This window comes from Acinonyx jubatus, chromosome D3 (assembly GCF_027475565.1).
Source record: "Acinonyx jubatus isolate Ajub_Pintada_27869175 chromosome D3, VMU_Ajub_asm_v1.0, whole genome shotgun sequence".
Classification (NCBI taxonomy): domain Eukaryota; kingdom Metazoa; phylum Chordata; class Mammalia; order Carnivora; family Felidae; genus Acinonyx; species Acinonyx jubatus.
In genome coordinates, this window is record NC_069392.1 from 74,430,448 (window position 1) to 74,454,810 (window position 24,363).

Below are 24,363 nucleotides of genomic sequence, written 5' to 3' on the forward strand. Positions count from 1 at the left end.
GCAGTTTTGAATACGAAAAGCAGTATCGAAGTGCCGAAGTATCGAAGCAGTATCGAGAAGCACCCAAGGTGCCACTGACGAATCAATGAGTGGACATTCTTGGGCCTCATTAAGCGCCACAGCCTTAACCCCACAGCAGGTGTGCCAAAGCTGTCAGGGGGCCACCTACCATGCAGGCGACAGCAATAATTTAACTTGCCTGCTCACAGGGCTCCAAACGTGAACCACAGAGGACGGCGATAGGTCGCAGGGTCACCGGTACCAGAGCCCTCTCAGGACCAGGCCCTGGACAAACTTCCAAGTTCTAGAGGAACTAAAAGTAGCCCCCTAGAGAATTTACTCTCTGCCTCAGTGAAAACTACCAGGAAGCTCAGCTCCATGAAGATAAGGGTGTGACTCACTCACTACTTTATCCCCCGTGTAGCCAGGGCTTATAAATACCCGGTGGTGGGGCTGGGTGGAAGGACGGATGGAAGTGGGAATGAATATGTGAACGAGCAGGTACGTGAGTGAGCAAAAGGGCAAGTGAATGGCGTGAGGAAGGAGGAAGCATGATTGCTTGGGACATTAGTAACGTGATTGGACAGGCAAGCCGCTGAGCTGCCGGTGCCTCAGACACCCTAAACTTATCCCCAAAGTTATAGTGAAGAACCAACTCCCTTCTTCACGTAAGTCTCTATAGGATAGAGGGTCATATGACCAATCACTCATGTTTTAAAAATCACTCTCCCAGGGGCGCCTGGGTGGCTCGGTCGGTTAAGCGTCTGACTTCAGCTCAGGTCATGATCTCGCAGTCCGTGAGTTCAAGCCCCGCGTCAGGCTCTGTGCTGACAGCTCGAAGCCTGGAGCCTGCTTCGGATTCCGTGTCTCCCTCTCTCTCTGCCCCTCCCCTGCTCATGCTCTGTCTCTGTCTCAAAAATAAATAAAAACATTTAAAAAAATTTAAAAATCACTCTCACAATTCTGACTATGAAAATGTGAAATGGATTATTACTATTCTTTGGTCCCTGCCAAAGCAGGGAATAATCCTAGAATCTAGATGATTGCAACTTCCTTTGTACTAGATGGCCACAGATGGGAATAATCAGATGTCTGATAGTAAGTGGGGCAGTGGGTTAAATCCGGGTCATTCCATAGGACTCTTTCCAGGCCAACCCAGGAGGCTGGAGCCACGGCTGGCCTGTCTGGTCCGGACAACCCAGCAGCCCCAGCACGGAGGGGCGAGGAGGTGGGAAGGATGCCGTCCATCCACATTCCTTTTTCAACTCTAACAGCTCTGCTAGGGTCCTCGATGGTGATGGAGCCTGCACGACCAGGCCAACAGAAACAACGGCATGTTGCCACCTCCTCTGTCCACTGGAGACAGCAGAGCAATTGCAGATCTGATTCACACTAAACCTTTTATCATGATAAACTGTTAATGACCAGAGAGACGGTTTCTTCTCTATCAGGTGGGTGTGAGTGTCCCTCGTCTAACATTTTCAAGATACGTTGTGGGACGTGTGGCCGAACGGCAATAAGAAATGCCCTTGAGCCACGGCCAAGGCAGGAAGCAAACTCGATACGCAGAAGCATGATTGAGCAATTTTCCAAGTGCGATGAGCTGAGGGCTACAGCCCTTGTCCCTGTGTGCGATGGGACACGGTGGCTTCTGAGAGCAGCTTGAGGTGACACTTAGAGGTGTTTTCTCAGACAAGAGGGAAATACTTTTGGGCCTGCCTGGTAGGGCCACTGTCCTTGAGGGTGGCCACTGTGTCACACACCTGTCCTGATCCGGAAGCCCCAAGATGTATCTGTAATGAATGTATTTCATGTGTCCTAACATGCACATTTTTTGATTGAACATTTCTCATACTGGTGCACACCCGCAACAGATGTGGTCTCAAAACTACCCGGCAGAGTTTTTGTCTTAGTATATATAAAAACAATGGTGGGTCCCACAATCAATGGCATCTGGAATGCAATTAAACACGGCACTTATAATTCATTCCTATAGTGACTGCTGCATTCTGCACATTATTATTCTGCCTTAGCGGTTCTCGGAGGACAGTCTCCAGACACACACAATCCTCTTTTCAGGACCTCACACTAACTGGTGTTGCCAAGAGCCGAGAACAGTTGCTGAAGATGCTTACGGTCTCGCGGCTGCATGACGGCAGCTAATTCTGCTCTGTTGATCGAATCATCTCTCCACACAGAAAGAAAAAGCAGCGACAGCAGCCCCAAGACTTCTTTCCAGAGCAATGACATACGCATCTTGTATACATGGGATGTGGCCTCTTCCTTATAACCTAGCTCAACTTCACACACACCTCAAGCTTCCTTTTGAAACTAACGTTCCAAACCTTGAGCTCTTCCATATCTAACATAAGGAAGGAACAGGCTCCACAGCCAAGGCCAGGATAGTGCCTCGAGAACTGAGCTAAGTGATCATGCGTCATGTAGGAACCCCCGCAAACCGACAGAACTCCATGTGCCGTCCAATAGCGTTTGGAACTTCGTACCTACTTTGAAAGAACAAAACTGAGATGTTAGTGAAGAAACACTGTACCTGTGTTGGGGGATAAGTCATCTAGCAGCTTCACCATGCCTTCTCCCTGCTTGGAAGTCCACATCTTGATGGGGGACCCGCCTCCGATCCTGCGGTATTGCTCCTGAATTTTGGGGGTCCGGCGTTTGGCGATGATTGGTGCCAGCTTACTAAATCATTTAACAGGTAGGTAAGTGGCTTTTGTTCCACCTTAGCAACCTCAGAAACTACTCAATAGAAAAGATAAGCAAAATTGTAAGAAGAGCCTAAGAAGATCAAGCCTTTAAAAATAGAGGCTTGAGGTCACTGACGACAGCCAGCTCTTTTGGCCTCGATTAGAGAGAGGAAAACAAAACACTCTCTGGGGATTAGCCACCTCTGCCCCACGAGTTCCTCTCGCAACTCACCCTGAAGATTCAGGACACCACTCAGGCGCAGACCCTAGATGCGGGCCAGCCACTATCTTAACACTTCCTGATCCTACACCTAGCAGGAACTAGGATATGTAAGACATTCGGAAGCAAAAAATACTCTTACTTTAAGAAAATGTATTAAAAAAAAAAAAAGAAAGAAAATGTATATTAATCACAGATACATTTGAATATGTGAGCAAAGTTGAATGCACAGCACAGGAATGTTCATTGCAACACTGTAAACAACATATATGTCCACCAGTGAGTCACTGGTTAAATAAATTAAGTTATGACCAGGCAAGGCATTCTATACAGTCATGAAAAAAAATAATAAACCGGGCCTATATAATCTGTTATAGAATAATTTCCAAGATACATTGTTAATTTAAAAAAAAAATAGCAAAGTGTTAAATAATATACATAAGTACATTCCCATCTGTGTTAAAAAGGACAGGAGAGATATATATGTGCATATATACATATACATCTATATTTATAGATATATAGACAAGCACATGCTTGGATATGCATGGACTACTTCTGGATGGTCACCAGAAATACATCTGTACAACTGCAGATTTCTGTATTTCTGGTTACATCTGTAACCTCCATGGTGGGTAACTGGGAGGCTGGAGTTCAAGAAGAGACACTTGCTTTTTACTGTGAACATGTTTATGCTGTTTGCGTTTTTTATTACGTGCATGTATAAATTTTTCATTACAAAAACCTACTTTAAAAGAGAAAGAAAAGAAAGAAGGAGGGAGGCTTGAAAGGAAGAGGACAGCCACAATATTATTAGTGAATAATAATCATTGCTTCCCTGAATATTAATCAGCTGTTGAGGATCAAGTACAAATATATCAGTAACAATCTTCAAAGGGACATCAGGGGTGCCTGGCTGGCTCAGTCAGTTGAGTGGCCAACTCTTGATTTTGACTCAGGTCATGATTCCAGGGTCGTGGGATGGAGCCTATTTAAGATTCTCTCTCCCTCTCTCTCCCTCTGCCCCTCACTCCCGCTTGCACGCTCTCCCTAAAATAAAATTTTAAAAAAATTTAAAGGGACATCAGGTGTGTCAAGACAACTGCCATTTCCAGAGCTCTAGGGAGGAAAGGGCTCAAGGAGAGGCCCCCCAACTTGCTTTCTCTCTCCCCTGCATTTCTCTCAACATCATATCCTTCTTATACAATGGAAAATAATGATGCTGCTCTAGTCACCACCAGATATGCACAAAAACCATTTATTTTCTGTAACTATAGAACTGACGTACACGTAAGGCAAGATGCACTACACAAGTTAGGAATAAGTTCAGGTGTTTCCACGCGTCTTACTTTTGAATAGGAAGCGTCATCAAGTCTCGGTCCAGGAAGAGCCTCAAAAGGAAGTCGTGAACATCTCCCAGGGTTTCAGGGCCCCCCATGTTCAGCATTAATATTCCAGTCTTCGGCTTCCTACATAAAATAAAATGCAGTTGACTTGTAGCTTTTTATTTTTCTGTAAGGTACACTGTTGGTTCAGCTAGCAAACTCAACATCCAATCTGTTCAGAGGTACAAACCTACAGATCTTTTCACTGCTATCACCTGGCTGCATATCTGGGAATGCACAACGCCTCCGGTTCTGCACGGTCCCAGTTCTGACTCTGACCTTGGTCTCCCAGCTCCATCCATGGCACTGGTCTTCTCTGGGCTTGAAATGTTTCCCCATTAAGTTGTCAGTCCTGAACAAAAATCCCTCCCATTCTTTAAGGACTGAGAGTCAGGGTATAAAGCTCAAATTGTCCTGAGGCTGAAGCAAACATTTATGTGAATGCCTTACAGATATACAAATTACTTGGTCTCTCCAAACTTCAGTCTCCTCGTGTACAGGGACTCCAGCAACGACCTCAAAAGGTTGTTTTGAGAATAGACAGCATAGTTATTTAGCATGATCTGGAACATATAGTAAGTTCTATCATACACAGAGAAACCACGGGTTTCCCTTTTAAACCTCCACAGTATAATAACCAGCCCATCTCTCATTCTTTTATCTGCTCCTTTCCCTTTAGTTAAACTATTATTATTGACAAATGATTTCTTGCTACTCTGCTTCCTTCTCCAGAGCCCACTGTTCCTCCGTAGTGTCTCCTGTACGATAAAGTACACCTCTCACTTTGCACTCACCTCTTGATCCTCTACCTAGAGCCACTGCTTAAGGGATTCTGGCAAGAAATTGCTCTTACTCAAATAGGTCCCAGGCTAAAGAATCAAGCACTGAAGGAACAAGAAGAAGCAAAAAGAAAATCAAGTAGTCTGGGGGAAGTTAAATCAACAAAAGGACCATGCCAGCTCTGAACCTCTAAAATCCAGAGGAGCTCTGGACCCTGCACAGACTAAAGTGAGCCAGGCCGAGATGAGTTCTCCATTCCTAAACACCTTCAGGGGGCAAGAAGGGGCCAGAGTGGGACCAGGTGCCGCCCGCATGCTTCCGGTAGCCGCCGGAAGCCCAAGGCTAGAGACATGGAACCATGGGGTCAGAGCCTAAGATGAGGCCCTGGAGAACTGGGGGCCGTGCAGTGAAAAGAGTCTGCAGGTGGGGACACTACAGGACAAGGAGTGTTTCTTCCATTCATGGTTTTTTGCTTTGGTTTTTTTTTGGCATTCGTAAAAATGTAGATATAATTTATATACCATAAAGTTTTCCATTTTAAAATACAATTCAGTGCTTTCTAATATACACACACAGTTATGCAACCATAACAACTCTCTAATTCCTGAACATTTTCATCACCCCCCAAAAATATTCCCACATACTAGAACCATTCCCCATCCTCCCTCTGTCTCATTCTTGGCAACTAATCCTCCGCTTTCTCAGTCTATGCATTTGCCTATTCATAGAAATGGAATCACATGATATGTGGCCCTTTGGGCCTGGTTTCTTTCACTTGGCATAAAATGTCCAAAGTTCATCCACGTGACAGCGTGAATCAGTATTTCTTTCCTTTTTATGGCTGAATAATACTCCACAGCACGGATGGATGTACTCTCCATTCACTCTTGATAAAGCAGTGAGAAACAACCAGCCTGAAGTTTATTTAAAACTCCACTGGTACAAAGGCTGAGGGGTCCTGCTGTCTAAGCCTCCTACATCAAGGCCACCTCCAGCTACCGCAGTGACTAAGCCAATCCTGCAGACATGGATCCTGTTTGGAAGACCGTCCCTAATGTGTGCTAAAGCCAATGAGATCAGGATGACATTTTAATTGCAATTTTTAAACAAGTGCTAACAACACTTGGGATAATGTTAGGCAGCAGAGTGTGTCAAATTCATACAGGAAGAAACTGTTTTCTTGCCAAACATACTACAGGTGAATGAGGTAGAAATCTGAATTCTCAACCTAAATTTGCAAAACAAGCTGAGGCAAAATTGCTGGGGTTAGCGGAATGCTGCATTCCAGTGAAGTCAGAGATCTCCTAATTTAGACCCCACTGTAAGGACAAACTAAGTTTGCCTTTCACATCATTGTCTTAGACAGCATTTCTCTTCCTCGGCACCACTGACATTTTCGGCTGGATGAGTCTCTGCTGTGGAGGGCTATGGTGTATGTTGCAGGGTTCTAGTAGCATCCCAGACTCTACTTGCCGGAAAGCACGGCACACACCCCGTCCCAGTTGTGACAAACAAAAACGTCTCCAGACATGGCCATTGCCAAGTATGTTGGAGGTGGGGAGCATCCCCCTCCCTCTACTGAGAACCACTGGGTTAGAGGAAGGGGGTTTCATCTCCTTTTTACTAAGCAACTACTCTGGAGGATGTCATTGTCCCACAACTTTCCCACCTCCTCTCACCAAAAGTCCTATCAATGAATTAACAAGCTGGTGTTTAGGTTTTTTTCTTAATACCTAAAAATTCCAGATTCATTATATTGTGAAATTGTAAAATGCTCCCTTAATCTTTCCACTTAGACCACCCGTGCTCTGAGATCCTGTCTCTCACCCTCAAAATCTGTGACTCACAATAAATTAAGCGCATTTTTCCATGGATTGCTGCCAGTTAACAGATTACTGGTTAAGAAACCCCAGGCTAAGAGACTTACCTAAGCCATAGAGGGTATCAATGTGCAAACGAGATTTAGAACTGCTTTCCATCTATAACACCTGAGCTCAGAACAAGAGTGGCTTTAAATTGGATATGACTCTGCCCTGCAAACCCGTGTTTTATAAACCGTGTTGATCTTACACATGAAAGTGATGCACATGATTTGGAAATACCTAAATACACGTGCACTTAATTCAAAACTGTGTTATGCATGACGAATGGCGCATTAGCTGCCCTAGTCTGACACCCTCTATTCGAGAATGCGAAGTGCAAAGCCTTAGCCGTGGTCTCTGTTCTCCTCTCCTCCAGACAGAGCCCATCTGAGACCAAGCTCTGAATGTCAAGTTCCCTTTGTTTGAAGTGTAAATAAGTGTAAATATTAAATAAAATACACTTTATTTAAAAGTGTAAATAGGGGAACATATTTAAAACTTCTCGCTTGAAAAGGTTTCAACATTCTGCCATTTTTATATTCTGGGACTCTCAAAATAGGAGGTTTTTCCTTTGAGCTACTAATTGTACATAACAGAAACTTAAGATCACCAATTAATAAAGAAACAGAATCATTCAATTATACTGTATATAGTCAGCATCAAGATAAAGACACAAATTCTACCTCTTCATGAAACCTCCAAGATGTAATTGGCCTGAGGATCTATGCTGCTTCTAGAACAGGGTTTGGGAAACTACAGCCCACGGGCCAGATCTGTACATACACACCCTGCCTATTTTTGTAAATAAAGTTTTATTGGAACACAGCTCCACTCATTATTTTACATAGTCGCTAAGGCTGCTTTCACATTATAACAGCAGAGTTGAATAGCAGCAAAAGAGACCAAATGGCCCACTATCTATCCCTTTACAGGCGAGTCAGCTGACCCCCGGTCTAGTGGAGGTCTCCTCTGCTATAGTCTGAGCACTGCGCAGCACGAGGCCTTCAGGTCTGGCACCAGAATGATATACAGAAACACTGATCACTTCATCATCTCTACTATTTTAAAACTAGAAACAATGCAAGTGCCCCATAACATGGGAATGGATAAATAAACTGTGATTTCATAAAATACTCGTATGCTATTAAAATAACGGTGAATATTTACATTTATATGGTAGATATATTATTAAATTTAAAAAGAAGAAACTTAAAAAATACTATGTGCACGACTGTCACATTTTGGTAAATATTTACTGAATAAATATCAATCGGTACAGACATAGACACAAAACACTGGGTGGTGGGATTATCGGTGATTTTTTTAATCTTTTTTTTGCCCGTCTACATGTCCTAAAATGAACCCATTTCTTTGGTATAAAGATGATACAAAGTTAATTAATGGAATTTAGATATTTTTAGATTTTTATTTAATTTAATGATATTAAGGTTATATTATTGGCTTTTGCTACTAGGATAATATAGCAATGAAATAATTTTTCTCCCAGGGTTCCACACTGAATCAGTTCTTCAGGTTACATCAAATACTCACCTTAAACCCTAAGGACTTAAAACACTTTGGACCATGGCTAAGGTGAGAAAAGCAGGGCTGTGGGGACACACAGGAATGGTGTCCAAGCCGCCAGGACAGAGACAGCGTCCCTGCTTCCTCTTTTCCTCACCAGATTCGATCACTCAGGAGGCCAGAGAGTGGAAAAGAGATGATCCGAGGCCCCACCCCTAATGCTCTATCCCCCTTCAAACCTCAGTTTACTCAGTGTTCAGTCAACGTACCCAAGTTCACACAATGAAAAATAACAACCACAAAACAGGACTATTTTCATAGCTCTATCGCTAGAGGAACCAACCGTCAAGGAGTTACTAGTTTGCAACCCGTCTCCTTCTTTTGCTTGGCTAGCGTTAAGGTGGGCTATTTCTAGGCACCCAGCTAAACAACTGCCCATTCGAGTCCTGTGCTGCCCCTGTATGAGAGGAAGACCTAAGAAGCGCTGTGGCTTCCGTGATGGAAGAGGAGACCCGGAACAACGCCAGGCCTGCTGACATCCACCCGCAAACAGCAGGGGTGACGTCCGAAACAGGTACTTTATCCCTTTAATAAATCACAAATCGTATTATGTCATTTCGAATTCCGCTCACCCTGTTAACAGTGGAAAACAATGGCAGGGTTTACTAGATAAATTCTTGACGGATTAGTCACTCCTTATCCTAAACAGAACATACATTTCATAGGTATAATTATGTTAGTTTCATAAACACATTTCTAGTGTCCATGAAATTTGTGTTACATGACATATTCCAGAACTAAATTCCTACATGATCTGCAGACTGTTGGTCCTGAGTTACGTGTCCTTTAACAAAAGCCCGGTGGGATTTTTATTTGTCAATCATATCTCAAAAAAGCTGGGGAAAAAAATTTTCACAACAATTTTTTAAATCTATAAAAATTCCCCCCAAATGTTAAAACCTTAGCGGTGTGTGTGCGTGTGTGGGTGCAACTTGTAGCCTTCCAGCTGCTGAAAGAAAGCCAAGAAAACAACACTGCGCTCCTTCCACACTAGCATTCCCCCGCAGCTCTCCTCTTAAGGCAGCCTGTATCCACTCACTGGTGTCTGCATCAACAAAAAGAGGTTCTTATTAGTACCCAAGATTAGATTCATACCTCTTCCCCGGCTGAACCTGAGGTTCTGGGCTTCTGGTACGCTGGGCTGTTTCTGTGGCAGCTGCCGCCGTGGCTCCAACCGACTGGCCCCTCCATGGTTGGCGGGCCCTTGAGCTTCCAGGCACCACTGTGACAAAAGTAAAGTAGCGGCATGAAATCCGGCTGGGAAGCAACGTCTTTGGAGGGGGCCCCCTGAGCAGAAGTCCTGGACTTAAAATTTAAAGAGACGCTATAGCACAGGTGATTTCCCCGGCGTTTCTCGGCACTCAAGCCCTCTCTGCCAGGGGTGGGGTGGCGCCTCCTGGGATGGCCTCTCAGGACGTGCACGGAGCCTTTTGAGAAACACATCTTCTCACTCTGCCCTGGCAGATGCTGACGTGATCCCTCAGGGGAATCACCACATGCATACGGAAGTTAGTGCGCTGCTCACACGAAAGGGAGAAGCCGCGGGACGTGTTCAGACCCACCGGTTTACGGGGTGTTACTTGAGCCAGCTTTCAACCAGTTGCACAGACCTCGCATCTGCCCATAAGCCTCCTCCAATAAAGCACCAGGGCTGGAGAACCCCAGCACTGCCCTTGGACACTGACAAGGGTGGGGGGTTCTATTTTAGAGGGCCCCTTCTGGCCCTCCTCGTGCTGCAGCCTCCCCCACAGGGTATGCAGTCTACACAGCCAAAGATCCATGGACCCCAGAGCCCATGACCTACATTCCTGACCAGGCTCCCCGTACCCAGAATTCCCTGTCCCCAAAGGCCCACACCCACTCCGGGGACTGTACAGGCCTCTTTCCTAGCTCTATTCTCCTGAAAGCTGATTGTGCCATCAGTGCGAGCAATTCTTGACCTAAGGGAAGCTATTTGCAGGAGCAAGAATAGAACCTGAACCTAGACTGGAGTGTCGACATGGGTGAATGCACAAGACTCTTCACAACTCAGGGCACAGCTGGCAGTGGAAAGAGAAGCAGGGAAGCCTACAGAGCAGAGGCAACACTCCCAAGGCCACGACACTTCTGTGGGAACTCTGAAGACTTCAACAGTTCACCCTTCCAGATCATTACGAAGGTCTATTTGCCAGTATTGGAGAACAGAACATACTTCACAGCTTGTTAGCAGGCGATCCCACATATGATACATGGGTCTCCATGTGCACTCTTGTCCTGCGCCCCGCCGGAGTCAGCTGTCGGCCTGGAGAACCCACCTGGACTGAGAAGTCCATGGGCCATACTTAGTTGTACCATGAAGAATATTCATCCTTGAACGGCATACAGTGAAATTAAACTGAAGCTATACAATAGACACTCAAGGTAGCAATGGGGGTACGCTGTGCCCCACACCGTACACATGACGCATTCTCAAACCAGCCGATATGAAACCAGCTTGAGATCAGTCCCCCTCTGCCCTCCTCCTCCTTCCAAGTCAGAGGAGTCGCGGTGAGGAACTCGGGCTGTGGACCAGCAGTTCTGACCTCATGCAGCTCTGACACTTACCAGCAACGTGACTGGGGCCAGGCTATATATTTTCGAGCCTTAGTTTCCCCGGTAAAATGACAACACCCTGCTATCAGGATCCTTGTGACGATTACAGCAGATAAGACCAGCGATGCACTCTGCACAGCACCTGCCACGTACGGTTAGTGCTGGCATTAGTTTCATTTGGAAGTGTCTAGGGCACAGGGACTATACCTGCTCTGATGTTTTTTCACCTACCCTGCCTATAAAATATAGGAGAATGGTATCTCCAGATTTCCAACTCTCCATATTGTGCACATTCCCAACAGAGCCAATTACGTGAGCTTGTGCTGAATAGTCCTTATTAACTCAAAGTGGAAGTGCAAAGATTGACATATAGAAGTTCAATTCTGCTCAAATGAAGTCTCAAGCCAACTCGCAGCTCCTTATTTTAGACAAGTTCAATTCTGAACTGCATGAGATGTAACCGGGTTCTCAATCAGGCCACAATGCCTGCGATTCCTGGTATGAATGAGATATTGGATTCCGTGGGGTACTAGAATAGAATTTAGGCATTACATGATTTGACTGCTGGTGATAAGCCTTCCTCCTGTGAATCTTAAAAAGGGAGTGGCAGAAGGGAATCCGGGTGAGACCAGAGTCATCAACTAGTCCTTCCTTAGTATTTCCTAGCACAATTTGGGAGGGTAGTTTTTCAAGCTGTCATGCCCTATACTTAACAAAATCCTCTTCTCTGTGGCCGAACAAATTCTCAGAAGGCAATGCTGCTAATAATGGATCCTTTGTGCTCAGGACGTAGGGTTAATACACCCCCTTCTCAAGGACTTCTCTGTAACACTCCTCTCCCCTAATGATCTGAAGGTTCCAAAGAAACTAAGAGTAGTCTCTGACCAAACGACCAACAGACATGCAGCTACAGGAGTTTTAACTAATTGTTCAAACAAAGGACGAGCTGAGACTCCTGAAGACACTCAGTTCACAGCTTACGAGAAATCCAAAGGCACAGACAGCATTGTATAGCATAGAGCATATGTTCCAGAGCCAGAGACATCTAGCAGAAATCCCAGATAGGACCAAACAGGCTGTGCTGTGGGAGTAGTTGGGCAACTCAAAGAACTACTCCAAGCCTCGCTTTTCTCATCTGTATGATGGTGATCAGGCCAACCCTGCAGGGCTGTTGTGAACATCAGGAAAAAAAATCTTTACATCTATGTCCAGACCCAAGAACAGTGCCTGGCACACTGCATACGGTTAAGAAGTAAGAATACTCAACAGCAGGGACCTGCCCACTTATGAACTGAGACCAGGTATTCTAACCCTATTTATTTGTTTCTAATTTTGTAAACGTTTACTCATTTTTGATAAAGATGGAGCGCGAGTGGGGGAGGGGCAGAGAGAGAGACACACAGAATCTGAAGCAGGCTCCAGGCTCTGAGCTGTCAGCACAGAGCCTGATGAGGGGCTCAAACTCATGGACTATGAGATCATGACCTGAGCTGAAGTCAGAGCTTAACCGACTGAGCCACCCAGGGACCCCTTCTACCCCTACCTATGACATTAACTGCTGGTCTACCTTTTAAAGGCCTACAAACCATAAAAGCTATAAAACTAGGAAAATGCAGAAGAGAATATAAAGAAAGCAAGACTTCGTAACTCCTGGACAAACCCAAAAGGTGAAGCATTCAAAAGTATATATATGATTTAAGAGGTTCATGGGTATTAACTGGTTCTCCAAAACCAAATTATTTAATATTTTGGATGCTTAGGGGTAGGGCAGGGGAGGTTACAAAGCAAGGCACACAAGTACTTTAATATATAATGAAGCCATTTTTTTTTAAGTTTATTTATTTATTTTGAGAGAGAGAAAGAGAGAGAGAGAGAAAGGAGGGTGGGGGGACAGGGGCAGAGAGAGAAGGAGACAGAGAATCCTAAGCAGGCTGTGCATTGCAGAGCCTGATGTGAGGCTTGAACTCACAAACTGTGAGATCATGACCTGAGCCAAAGTCGGATGCTTAACCGACTGAGCCACCCAGGCACCCCAGAGCCACTTCCTATCACATAGGAGATGAGATTTATTTCAAAAGGTACTTATAAAAATAGGTAACATTTAAAAAACTAACAAATAACTGGGGCACCTGGGTGGCTCAGTCAGTTAAGCATCCGACTCCTGATTTTGGCTCAGGTCATGATCTCACAGTTCACGAGTTTGAGCCCCAGGTCGGGCTCGGCACTGAGCCTGCTTGGGATTCTCTCTCTCCCTCTCTGTCTCTGTCTCTCCCCTGCTCTCTCAAAAATAAGTAAATAAAGTTTAGAAAGTTAAAATGAACATAAATAACATCCGATATTGTGATTATTAATAAACATTTGGGGAGGGGAGGCTTTAAAAAAAGAATTATTTTCTGGTATGGCACCAAAATGTTCTAATGTCCTTAATTAAAACATTGATACTCTTCTTCATTATTCTAGATTCTTTTTCTAATTATGAAAGACATCGGACGCCTGGGTGGCTCAGCTGGTTGAGCGTCTGACTTTGGCTCAGGTCATGATCTCATGGTTTATGGGTTCGAGCCCAGCGTTGGGGTCTGTGCTGACTCTCAGAGCCTGGAGCCTGTTTTGGATTTTATGTCTCCCTCTCTCTCTGCCCCTCCTCTGCTCATTCTCTGTCTCTCAAAAATAAATAAACATTGAAAGAAAGAAAGAAAGAAAGAAAGAAAGAAAGAAAGAAAGAAAGAAAGAAAGAAAGAAACATATATGCTCAGTGTTGAAAATTTGGAAAGAAAAGGCAAAAAGAAAAAACAATAATTCATTAGTCTACCAACTTTCTAATTCAAAAATATATATAGTATATACAGTATGTGGTCCACATCAAGGAGTTTATTGATTCTGTAATATGCTAAAAACTTAGTGTAAAACTTTGTACTTTTACTTTCAGAATTCGTTTTCAGAAATACTACTCAATTTTTTCTCACTCAGATGTTAATTCCTTCATATCAACAAGATGATTAAAGTATTATAACTACATCTTAAAAATCAGAGTTCATAATTCAATTGGACTTCAAATCCACATTTGCTATGGTTTCTGAATCCTTCCTCTTAGTTACTTATAATCTGGAACAAATCATTTAAAGCTTCTTAGATTGTTCTATGACCTCAAATCTAAAACCTGTAAGACTCTGCCACAGAAATGGCTGATGAAAGAAAAGGCTAATTCAATACATCTTTCAGGCACATTACTGGTACTGTGCTTCCTCTTCTTAAAAAAAAAAAAGATGCCTTTTGCTCCACGTACCCTTTGTGCCTTGGCACTCACCACAAACTGGGTCCTTACTATCTTCCTCACAAAGGCACCTGTAATAAGATATGGAAATTCAAAGTGGATTCTCTCTATTCCCTCCTAGTAGGTGCCAGACTGAAGAATTTGGGAACTCCTTAGAAAAATAAAGCAGGTCTGTGTCCGGTCATCATTCAAATGCGTTAACTAAGCATCTTAGTGTGCCCCAGCCTTTTACATAATAACTGAACATTTAAGGGTCTCAATGTATCTACTGCATGACAGGCACTGTGCTCCAAGCTCTACCGGCATCCAGCTAATCTTCATGCCAAGCCCGTGAAGTATATTACCTTTCTCCTTTCACCTTTACCAAAACTCAAGCCAGGTGAGTGCCTTACTCAAGGGGTCACAGTTAAAAATGCTGCAGAGTTAGTGTGCCAACCAGGTGTTTCTCGCGCAAACTCCTCAGCTCATCCTAGAAGCACCCAACATTCAAAATTTGCGTGAGAAACATGTTGGGTTGTCACTAGGTCTTGCTCGTTCTCCAAAAATCTCTAGGAAATACTAGCCCAGACTCCCTCGCAGTGGGTGCTGCCTGCCTAAGGACAAGTGAGCACCGGGTGATGCCAGGGGCTAAGACAGAGGAGCAGTGGGCACTCTGCGACCTCCATCACCAGGGAGGGAACCCCATGACCCATGTCCGTGGTGATGACGATGATGATGCCTTAGTTACCGTCCTCAGTGGTAGGTCCGTAACACACCCTCCCTCCCATAATGCTCACAACCCGTGACGCTCATTATTATGCTTTTACAGATAAGAACTAAGGTGCGCATAAATCCCGGCACTGCTCACGGTAACCCCGCTGACTCATGGTGCTCCGGGACCTCTCCTGGCCGCGTCCCAGGGACCCCAGACGACCCGTGTACCGCCCTGCCTTCAGCCCCTCCCAAGGAGGGCCCCTTTCCGGTCCCTTCTCCAGGTCGCCCCTCGCCCCATAGCGCGGAGCTTCCTGCGCCGCTCCCGGAACCCCCTCAAGCCGGAGGGCCCCGGCGCGAGCTGCGCTGCCCACGCCGTCGCAGGGACCCCGGCAGCGGTGGCGGCCGCGACAGCCTCACTTACGCCGACCGCGGAGCAGGGCGCCCGCAGCTCGCAGGGCCGCAGCCATGTTGATGCCGCCTGAGAGTTTTCCCGGGGCAGCTTCGGCCCGGGACTCGGGTTCCTCCCACGGCGGCGCGATCGGGTATCGGCCCGGAGAGCTCCGAGCTGCTGGCACTGCCACCACAGGCCGCCTTATCTTAAGTTGCGGCCCCCTGCGCCCTCGCGGCGCACCCGTTCATTCGCTGCCTGGCCGGGCCTAGCCGGGGCTCGGGGGCGGGGCCAGGGGAAGACACGCCCCTCGAGACAGCTGGCCCGGGCGTGGGGCCTTCGGCGGGGGAGGGGGGGGTGGAAGGGGTAAAAGGGGCCCGAGGCTGTGCTAGCGGCCCCGCCCCACCAGCCGTCAGTTCCAGTCCAGCAGCCCCTCTCCCGCCCCCGGTCACCCTGAATGAAAGCCCTGGCTGCCTCTGCCACTCTGGCCAAGGCGGAAAGGGCTTTCCAGACTTTTTCAATGCTATGACTTAGATATGAGAATGCTTTTGCCTCACTTCTCCAGTTTGCTTGCCTCATTATAGTACAACTGTGCCGACCCTGCTTTGTTATAAACTTGGTTTTCAGAATAGGAAAAGGAATTGTTTTATATGAGACACTCGTGAATGACATCTTTAATTTCCCTGTGGCATCTCTATACAGCACAGTTTGACAGGCGGGACCAGAAAGCAAACATTATACTGCTAACGTGAGAACGTTAGGAAAAGGGAAGGCCAGTCCAGCAAATGGGTTTCTGGGAGGGATGGCATGGTGAAGTTTGCCCGTATATCTGCGCACCGTCGCAAGGTAGCTGTCTGGTCCCAATCCCGCACACGCAACAGGCACTGCTCTCAATTCTAGCCATTCCTGCATTCCCACACTTCCACCTGCCAACCGTACCCATTGTTCTGTGCGCCTTGAAGTACAAGACCAACCTTGGAACAGAAAGGTCTCAGGCATTATTCATTCGTTGAACAAGTATTGACCACCTACTGTGTGCACTGGAAAAACAGCAGTGAACAGAGAAGACAACAAGGGTTGAGGGAGAGACAAAATAATCAGGATATGTATTGTTGCGGGTGATGATGAGCCTTAGAAAGAAGGAAGTAATATAAGGGAGATGGAGAAGGGGAGACTCTACTGCAATCTGAAATAGATAGGTCAGAGAAATTCTCACTGACATCTGGACAAAGGCCTGAAGGAAGTAGGGGGGCAAGCTATGTGGAATATTTTGGGACGATGGAGTCTGAGTTGAAAACCACTTTTCTGTAGCTAAAATTTGTTCCTGGTTAGTTTATTATTAAAGTTGGTCCTCCTTATGGTTATAAGCCAAATATAAAACATCAAATTAAGTGCCTTTCATATTACCTACATGATCTTCAGATCCAAGCAGATGTCCCCTGAGAAATGGACAGTAAAACTTGCCCCAAGTGCTAAACTGCTCTCCTACATATTCTGCTAACTCTCTACGCTCATAATGAAAATTACATGCATTTAATTTGACCTTTGGAGGTGATCTTCATAATGTACTTCTCTACCTAAAGCTTAAACACATTTCTTTTAAGTAAGCTGCACAGAAAGCCTCTGCGTTTTGAAATGCTGTGCTGGACGAGGTGTAGACAAGTCCTGAGAACTGGGAAAGGCTAACTAAGGGTTTTAGATGTTTGAGCTGGATAGGCTCTTAGCTAGTCTGGAAGGCTCTGGATAAGTCACCCCTGCCTCCCCAGGGCTGTGCCCCTTCTGCTAGGTGGAGATAACAAGGGGCTTCTGGCCCCTCCTAGAGAAATGCTGATGATTAGTGACAATGCACAAAGGTGCCAAATCTCACATAATCAACAGCTAGGATGGGTATCTGCCCAGGAACCAGCAACACATGCTTTATGAAATATATCAACATAGTAACATCTTTAAAAACGAATTAGCAGTTGCATACATTTTATTCACATCTTATATTTTCATTTTTACTCACTTGAAAAAAAAATTCAAAATCCCTCATGTACAAAACCCCCCGATGCACATATTAAGACTCATAGGTTATAGGTGGAAACAGAACTTCATTATTTTTCCTGAACAGAGAGTATCATAAAAACTGTTATTTCTAATCTCTGGCTTATTTCTCACAAATATCAAATATAATAGCTTCCCAACAAGTGCATTTTTATGTTTTTATGAAATGAAAGCAGATAAAATGCATTTTATACTGGTCGTTTCCAAAACTGATTAGAAAACACAGCCCTTCACCCAGAAATTCTAAATGTGGGTTTATTAAGGAAACCAGAAAACCCCTTAAACAGCTAAGCAAATTTATAAAACAATAAGAGATTTGTGTGTGTGTGTGTGCGTGTGTGTGCATATGTACACATAAATGCATTTTTTTCTGGCTTACGTATTTGTAACAAAGGTATATACCACTTGTCTTAGCAAACAGAAGGCCAAAGGCACAGTCTCAGGGTCAACTCGATAAGCTGCACCCCCACCGCACAGGAGAAAGGTTGTCTGAAACTGGGTGACTTAATTAGTGAAAAAAAAAGCACTCTCCTGTCACAGACAGCCCTCTGAGTTCAGCCTTTGGTCCTAAATAAAATGAACTTGTTGGTTTCAGCTCAATGCTTCAGGGAAGGGCAGGGGGATCACCTAATTCATTATTTGTCATGATTGGCACCTCTGAGCTACACACACCAAATTTAGATTACTCAATTCTGTCTCCTTAATCAGAAAAACAACAGGGCAAAAAGGGGTGGTGTGCAGCACAACAGAAACCGTGGCTGCGTGAGGCAGACAAATGGTGAGCTGTAATGATCACTCGGAGAAATCTGATCGATTGCCCCCACAATTGTTTTACAGCAAAGAGGCCACCAAATCCAGGCCAATGTGGTGTGCATTTTGACTTCCTCTCTTAACCACACAGAGCCTTAAGCCACGAGGGATGAGGGATTTATTAGTCCATCTATACATATTTACTGAGAGTCCACGATAAGCAAAGCATGTATCAGGCAACGGGAAGGATAAAAAAGTAAACAGCAAAATGTACTCTCAAGGAACTCATTCATTTATGAAGCAAATAGCATGGAGAGCCTACCTATGTCAGGTACATAGTAGGCACTGGGTTTGCAGCAATGAACCAGACTGTTTTCGACTTTCATGGATCTTAGGCTCTTTTTTTTTCTTTTTAGGTTTATTTATTTATTTTTGAGAGAGCGGGGGAGGGCCAGAGAAAGGGAGAGACACAAGCCCAAGCAGGCTCCGCACGGTCAGCGCAGAACCTAATGCAGGACTCCAACCCACGAACCGTGAGATCATGACCTGGGCCGAAATCAAGAGTCAGACGCTTAACCGACTGAGTCCCCCAAGCCCCCGCCCTGGAACTTACATTCTTGACGGCAAGGAAGACAATAAGTGAAAGATACACAATATAATGTCGGGCGTGACTAGGGACCATGAAGAAAAGTGAAAAAGGCAAAGGAGTGGAGAGAGGCAGGAAGCGCTCGTTTCAGTGGTGCAGCTGGACATAGCCTCTCTGCAAAGGTGGCATTTGAGCGGGGACCCATGGAGAGCGAGGGGGCTCTCTGCCGAAGGGCTTTGCAAGCAGAGGGACCAGCGAGGCGGGAACACATTTGAAGCTTACGTTAGTTTCCTGGGGCTGCTGGGACAAAAATACCACAAACCAGGTGGCTGAAGACAACAGAAATGCACAGCCCTGAAGGCTTAGAAGTCCATAAGCAAGGTGCCAACAGGACCGTGCTCCCTCTTAAATCTGTAGAGGAGAATCCTTCCCTGTTTTTCCCAGCTGCTGGGGTGGCCAGCAATCCTCAGCCGTACTTGGTCCGTAGCTGCATCGCTCCATCTCTGCCTCCATCGTCACTGGACTTTCTCTGTGGCTGTCCTTTCGTAACCATAAGGACACCAGTCATATCGGGGTTTTGTTGAATACTGGCCTACCCTAGGGACCTAGCCTATTGACCTCATCTTAAATTAATTACATCTGCAAAGATCCTATTTCCAAATAAGGTCACGTTTGCAAGTAGCAGAGGTGAGGGTTTCTACATATCTTTGTAGGGGACACAGCCCATAGTAAGGCTTTTTTGTTTATTTTTTTTTTAATGTTTATTTTTTGAGAGAGACAGAGAGAGACAGAGAGACAGAGTGTGAGCGGAGGAGGGGCAGAGAGAGAGAGAGAGGGAGACACAGAATCTGAAGCAGGCTCCAGGTCCTGAGCTGTCAGCACAGAGCCCAACGTGGGGCTCAAACCCACAAGCTGTGAGATCATGACCTGAGCTGAGGTCAGACGCTCAACTGACCGAGCCACCCAGGCACCCCCATTAAAAAAAAAATTTTTTTTAATGTTTATTTTTTTTGAGAGACAGAGTGCGAGCAGGGTAGGGAACCCATAGCAAGGCTTTTGAGGAACAGCAAGGGGACCCATGTGTCTTGAGCAGAGCGTGTGGGGTAAGCGGCAAGAAACTTGGGCCTATTGATGCAGGACTTTGTAGGTGACGAAACACTGTGGTCCCCCAAGCCATCTCCCTTTAGCGCAGTGATCCACAGTGTTTCAGAAGGCTCACTTTGCAGCGTGGGAAATAGATGGGAGCTCCTTAGCCAGTATTAAGACACTTGCCGCGTGACCAAATTCGTTCATTTTCTTCTCTGGGTTGTGGGGTTTTTTTAAGTTCATATGGGTCAGAGTGTTTTTTCCCAGAGAGTTCTCTGCTCCCTGGCTGGTGGAAGGATCCCTAAAAGACTTTCTGGTTTGACTCTGCCAGGATCCAGGGATCCCGCCAGCCTTAGACAGGGTGGGTGTTCACTTCTCAGCTTGGTTTTCCTGCTCCTGGCAGTTGTGTAAAAACCAGGGGCGTTGACTCTTTCCAGGAAGCTGTCATTCCCTATGCAGAGCCCTGAGCAGGTGGCAGCCTTCCTTGTCCTTCTCTGGGTCCCAAGGCCAATTTTCTAGATCACTTCTCACAGAAGAACCAGCCCCGAGGCCCTGCTTCATGCAAGAAGGGGTCCTGCCCTTTTTCCACCTTTCTGTCTGGGCATTCTTGGAGCTGGGTACACAGTGCATTCACTTGGTGGAAACTCATGGAGTTGCACATTTGTGATACGTGACCTTTTCTGTAAGTTATATCTTAATAAAAATATATTAATAATATATACTCAATAAAACAGTAAATGTTAATATTAATATACAATATTATATAATATATTAATAATATATATTTAATAAAATATATTTAAGAAAAATATATTTAAAAAGCACCTTCCCTGTGTCTTTATCTGGGCTCAGTTCTCCCCCTAACCCTCAACCCGAACCTGAAAGCCCTGGCTTTGAGACCCTCAGACCTCCCTGCCCTCTGCTTCTAATGCCTAGAGATATGCCTTTCACACTCAGCTGAGATTTGGGGGGTGGAGGGAATTATTATGTTTATTTAGGAAATCAATCTGTTTACCGCGGGGGAGCTAGAGGTGACCAGAGGTTTCCCGGATACAAGTCAGTGATGACTTCAGGCTGAGAGGAGGAAGGAATGCTTTTTCATCCAAGTGGTCTCAGAACTTACAAGAAGAGAGGAACTGGAATGTCTTCAACGTGAGGGGACGCCACGGAGGCAGAAAAGCACACAGTACCCAAGAGCAAGGCATTCACGTCACCACTGCACAGGGTGGGGGAAGGACGAAGAGTTAAAAGCTGAGGGGCTCACGGACTGGGGATAGTCGTGACGGTCCCTGAGAAGCGGAGCCTGCTGGGGGCTGTGCTCTGAGGAAAACAGTTGAGCGAGTGGTGTGCAGGCTACAGAGCGCAAGACACGTGGGGTGGGGAGAACAGGAAGGAGACAGGAGACAGTGCTGGTGGTTTCAAGCGCAAACCTAGAAGGAGTGGGGAGAAAAGAAAAGAAAAGGGAACCACTGCAACAGAATTTTGGGACCCGGAAGGCAGATGGATAAATGGCTAATGACTTAGCAACCCAAGAACCCTAAGCTGGCCATCCTAAGAACCATCGAGAGTCACACGACAGAATCCCTAGGCGGCTCAGGATTGGCGCTGCCAGGTGGCTCTGGGGGTGGGGGTGGAGAGAGGGATGCTAGGAGACGGATTGAAAGTTGGATAAAGAAGTCAGACTTCCCAGATCCCCCCAACTGCAGCAGCCGGCTGGAGGTGAGGTTGCTGGGAGGCCGCCCAGGGCTCTGGGCTGAAGATAGCAGGTGCACTGCAGAGCAGGTGCACATCTGCCCACACGCTGGAAGCCTTTCCAGCCCTGTTTGGAATTCTCGGCAGGTAACCACGAAGCACTACCCGACAACTGAGGAGAGCCTCTAACTGGAAAAAGACACCCAGCCAAGTAGAAGAAAACAATATGGAGGAAACAGGGAAGCTGCAGTTAGAAAATGTGGAATAGAGACCTTAGAGACGGAACTTTCTGAGGTCAGAATAAGAATTAAAACTTTTTTTTTATCCTTTACTCTGCTAAGAGATGAAAAACTCAATAGAAGGACTGGGAAAAAGTTAAGGAACTTCCAGAAAATACCAAACCCCCTCCCCCACCAAAAAAAGATAAAAGAACATTTAGGGGCGCCTGGGTGGCACAGTGGGTTGAGCATCGAACTCTCGAATTCAGCTCACGTCATGATCTTGCAGTGCATGGGTTTGAGCCCCACATCAGGCTCCACGCTGACAGCTTGGAGCCTACTTGGGATTCTCACTCTTTCTTTTCTTTTCTTTTCAACATTTATTCATTTTTGAGAGTGAGAGAGGCAGAGCATGAGCGGGGGAGGGGCAGAGAGAGAGGGAGACACAGAATCGGAAACAGGCTCCAGGCTCTGAGCTGTCAGCATAGAGCCTGACGCGGGGCTCGAACCCACAAACCATGAGATCGTGACCTGAGCCGAAGTCAAACACTTAACTGACTGAGCCACCCAGGTGCCCCATCTCGCTTGCTCTTACTCTCTGCCCCTCTCCCGCTCACACGTTTGCTCACTTGCTCTCTCTCTCAAAATAAAAACTTTAAAAAAAAAGAACACTTTAAAAGCCTTATATCTGAATAATAGTTTTAGAAAGCAAAACAAAAACAAAACTGAAGGGAGACTTCCTTTTTTTTTTTTTAATTTTTTTTCAACGTTTTTTATTTATTTTTGGGACAGAGAGAGACAGAGCATGAACGGGGGAGGGGCAGAGAGAGAGGGAGACACAGAATCGGAAACAGGCTCCAGGCTCCGAGCCATCAGCCCAGAGCCCGATGCGGGGCTCGAACTCACGGACCGCGAGATCGTGACCTGGCTGAGGTCGGACGCTTAACCGACTGCGCCACCCAGGTGTCCCCAGAAGGGAGACTTTCAATGAAGCAACTTAAGAAACTTCTTCACAGCTCCAGGGCACGATTTTCTGGATGTAAAAGGGGCTGGTCAACCATCCAGTGGGAATGAATGCAAAGTCCCAAGAATTATGAAATTTTGGAACACTGGGGGCAAGTTTTCCAGAAAAGACAGGTCATATGGAAAGGACCAGGTGTGAGAATGCTTGGGAATTCTCAGTAGCAACACGGGAAGTCAGGACTTCAAAATTCTGAAGGAAACGTGCTTGTTGGCCCACATTTTAATATGGAGACTATGGTTCAAGTGCAAAGATAGATCAAGAGCGTGTCTAGATATGCAAGGTCTCAACGAATTTACTCTCCCCACAGCCTTCCTCAATAAACTACTGGAGAATGTGTGCCACCAAAATGAGGAAGTAACCCAGGAGGGAAACATAAAATACTGGAAATAAGATGTCCGATACAGAAATAGGATGTCCGACACGGAAAGGCAAAGGGAACTGTGAAAGACAACTCTGGATAACTGTGTTCCGTGAACAGAGAGTGGATAATTGAGACTAAAGCAGACAGAGGCTCCAGAAGCTTCTGTGGGAAGATGGAACTAGGACTACCTGATGTTCTTCACTAATCACATTAGTAACGTTTCATGAGGTAGAAAGAAACTTTCCAGAATAAGAAACCAAAGCATTTAATTGACCAGTGATTACCAATACGACTATAGTATTTGGACATCATGACGTACATACCTTTTGTTTTTTCTAGAAGGGTTGAATGAAATGTGCTGATTCTAAGTTTTAAAACACTTCAAATTTGGGAGTTTAAAACTTTATTCTGCCACTTACTAACCATGCAGCTTTGGGCACGTGCCTTAACCTTTCTCAGCCATTGTCTTAGGGTTAATACAAATTACCCGAAGGTTACCGTGAGGACAGAAGCACAGGACAGTGCATGGCCTGACACAAAGCCCTACTTGCAGCACCGGTGGCAGCTGTCCTAACTTCGAGAACTTGTCAATATGCCTTGAACGCTAAATGGAAACACATGTAGTGCTTTTGTAGCCATTGGCCAGTATTGAACAGCCTCAGCCTTACCCAAATTTTCCCCTTTCAACTACAGTGACTAATGGGAGATAATTAAATGATAGGAATAATTAAATTACTATCACCTACAGTGATAGTAAGAGAGGCTTAAGGTTGCGTTTAGAAGCAGTAGGGAGCTGGGGCACCCGTGGGGGTGGGGCTCAGTTGGTTGAGCATCTGACTCTTAATCTTGGCTCAGGTCACGATCTCACGGTTCGTGGGTTCGTGACCCGCGTCAGGCTCTACACTAGCAGTGCAGAGCCTGCTTGGGATTCTCTCTCTCAAAATAAATATCCTTAAAAAAAAAAAAAAAAAAGTAGCAAGGAGCTACTCAGTGATGGTCAACCTGGCTGTTCAAAAGCCCCACCTGGGTAGCTTCTGAAAGACATCCAGGACCCATCCCTGAACTTTGGATTCAATTAGTCTGGGATAAGACCCAGACATCGGCATTTTTAAGGTCCCCAAGTGATTCCAGTGCGTGGGAA

The 24,363-nt window shown here is 45.7% G+C and overlaps 1 protein-coding gene across 2 annotated transcripts in view; it reads right to left on the reverse strand.

The window, feature by feature from the left end:
• Nucleotides 1-15,759, reverse strand: part of FECH (ferrochelatase) — a 38,552-nt gene extending 22,793 nt beyond the window's left edge. The window contains exons 1-4 of one of the 2 annotated variants that reach the window (XM_027069038.2): nt 15,493-15,758; nt 9,632-9,758; nt 4,275-4,394; nt 2,552-2,700 (exon numbers count right to left, since the gene is read on the reverse strand). In XM_027069038.2, coding sequence (XP_026924839.2) covers nt 2,552-2,700; nt 4,275-4,394; nt 9,632-9,758; nt 15,493-15,538 — 442 coding nt within the window. In that variant the 5' untranslated portion in view covers nt 15,539-15,758. Of the gene's footprint in view, nt 1-2,551; nt 2,701-4,274; nt 4,395-9,631; nt 9,759-15,492 lie in introns of both variants that reach the window. The other variant, XM_027069039.2, reaches the window with a different exon arrangement.
• Between the last annotated feature and the right edge of the window lie 8,604 nt (nt 15,760-24,363).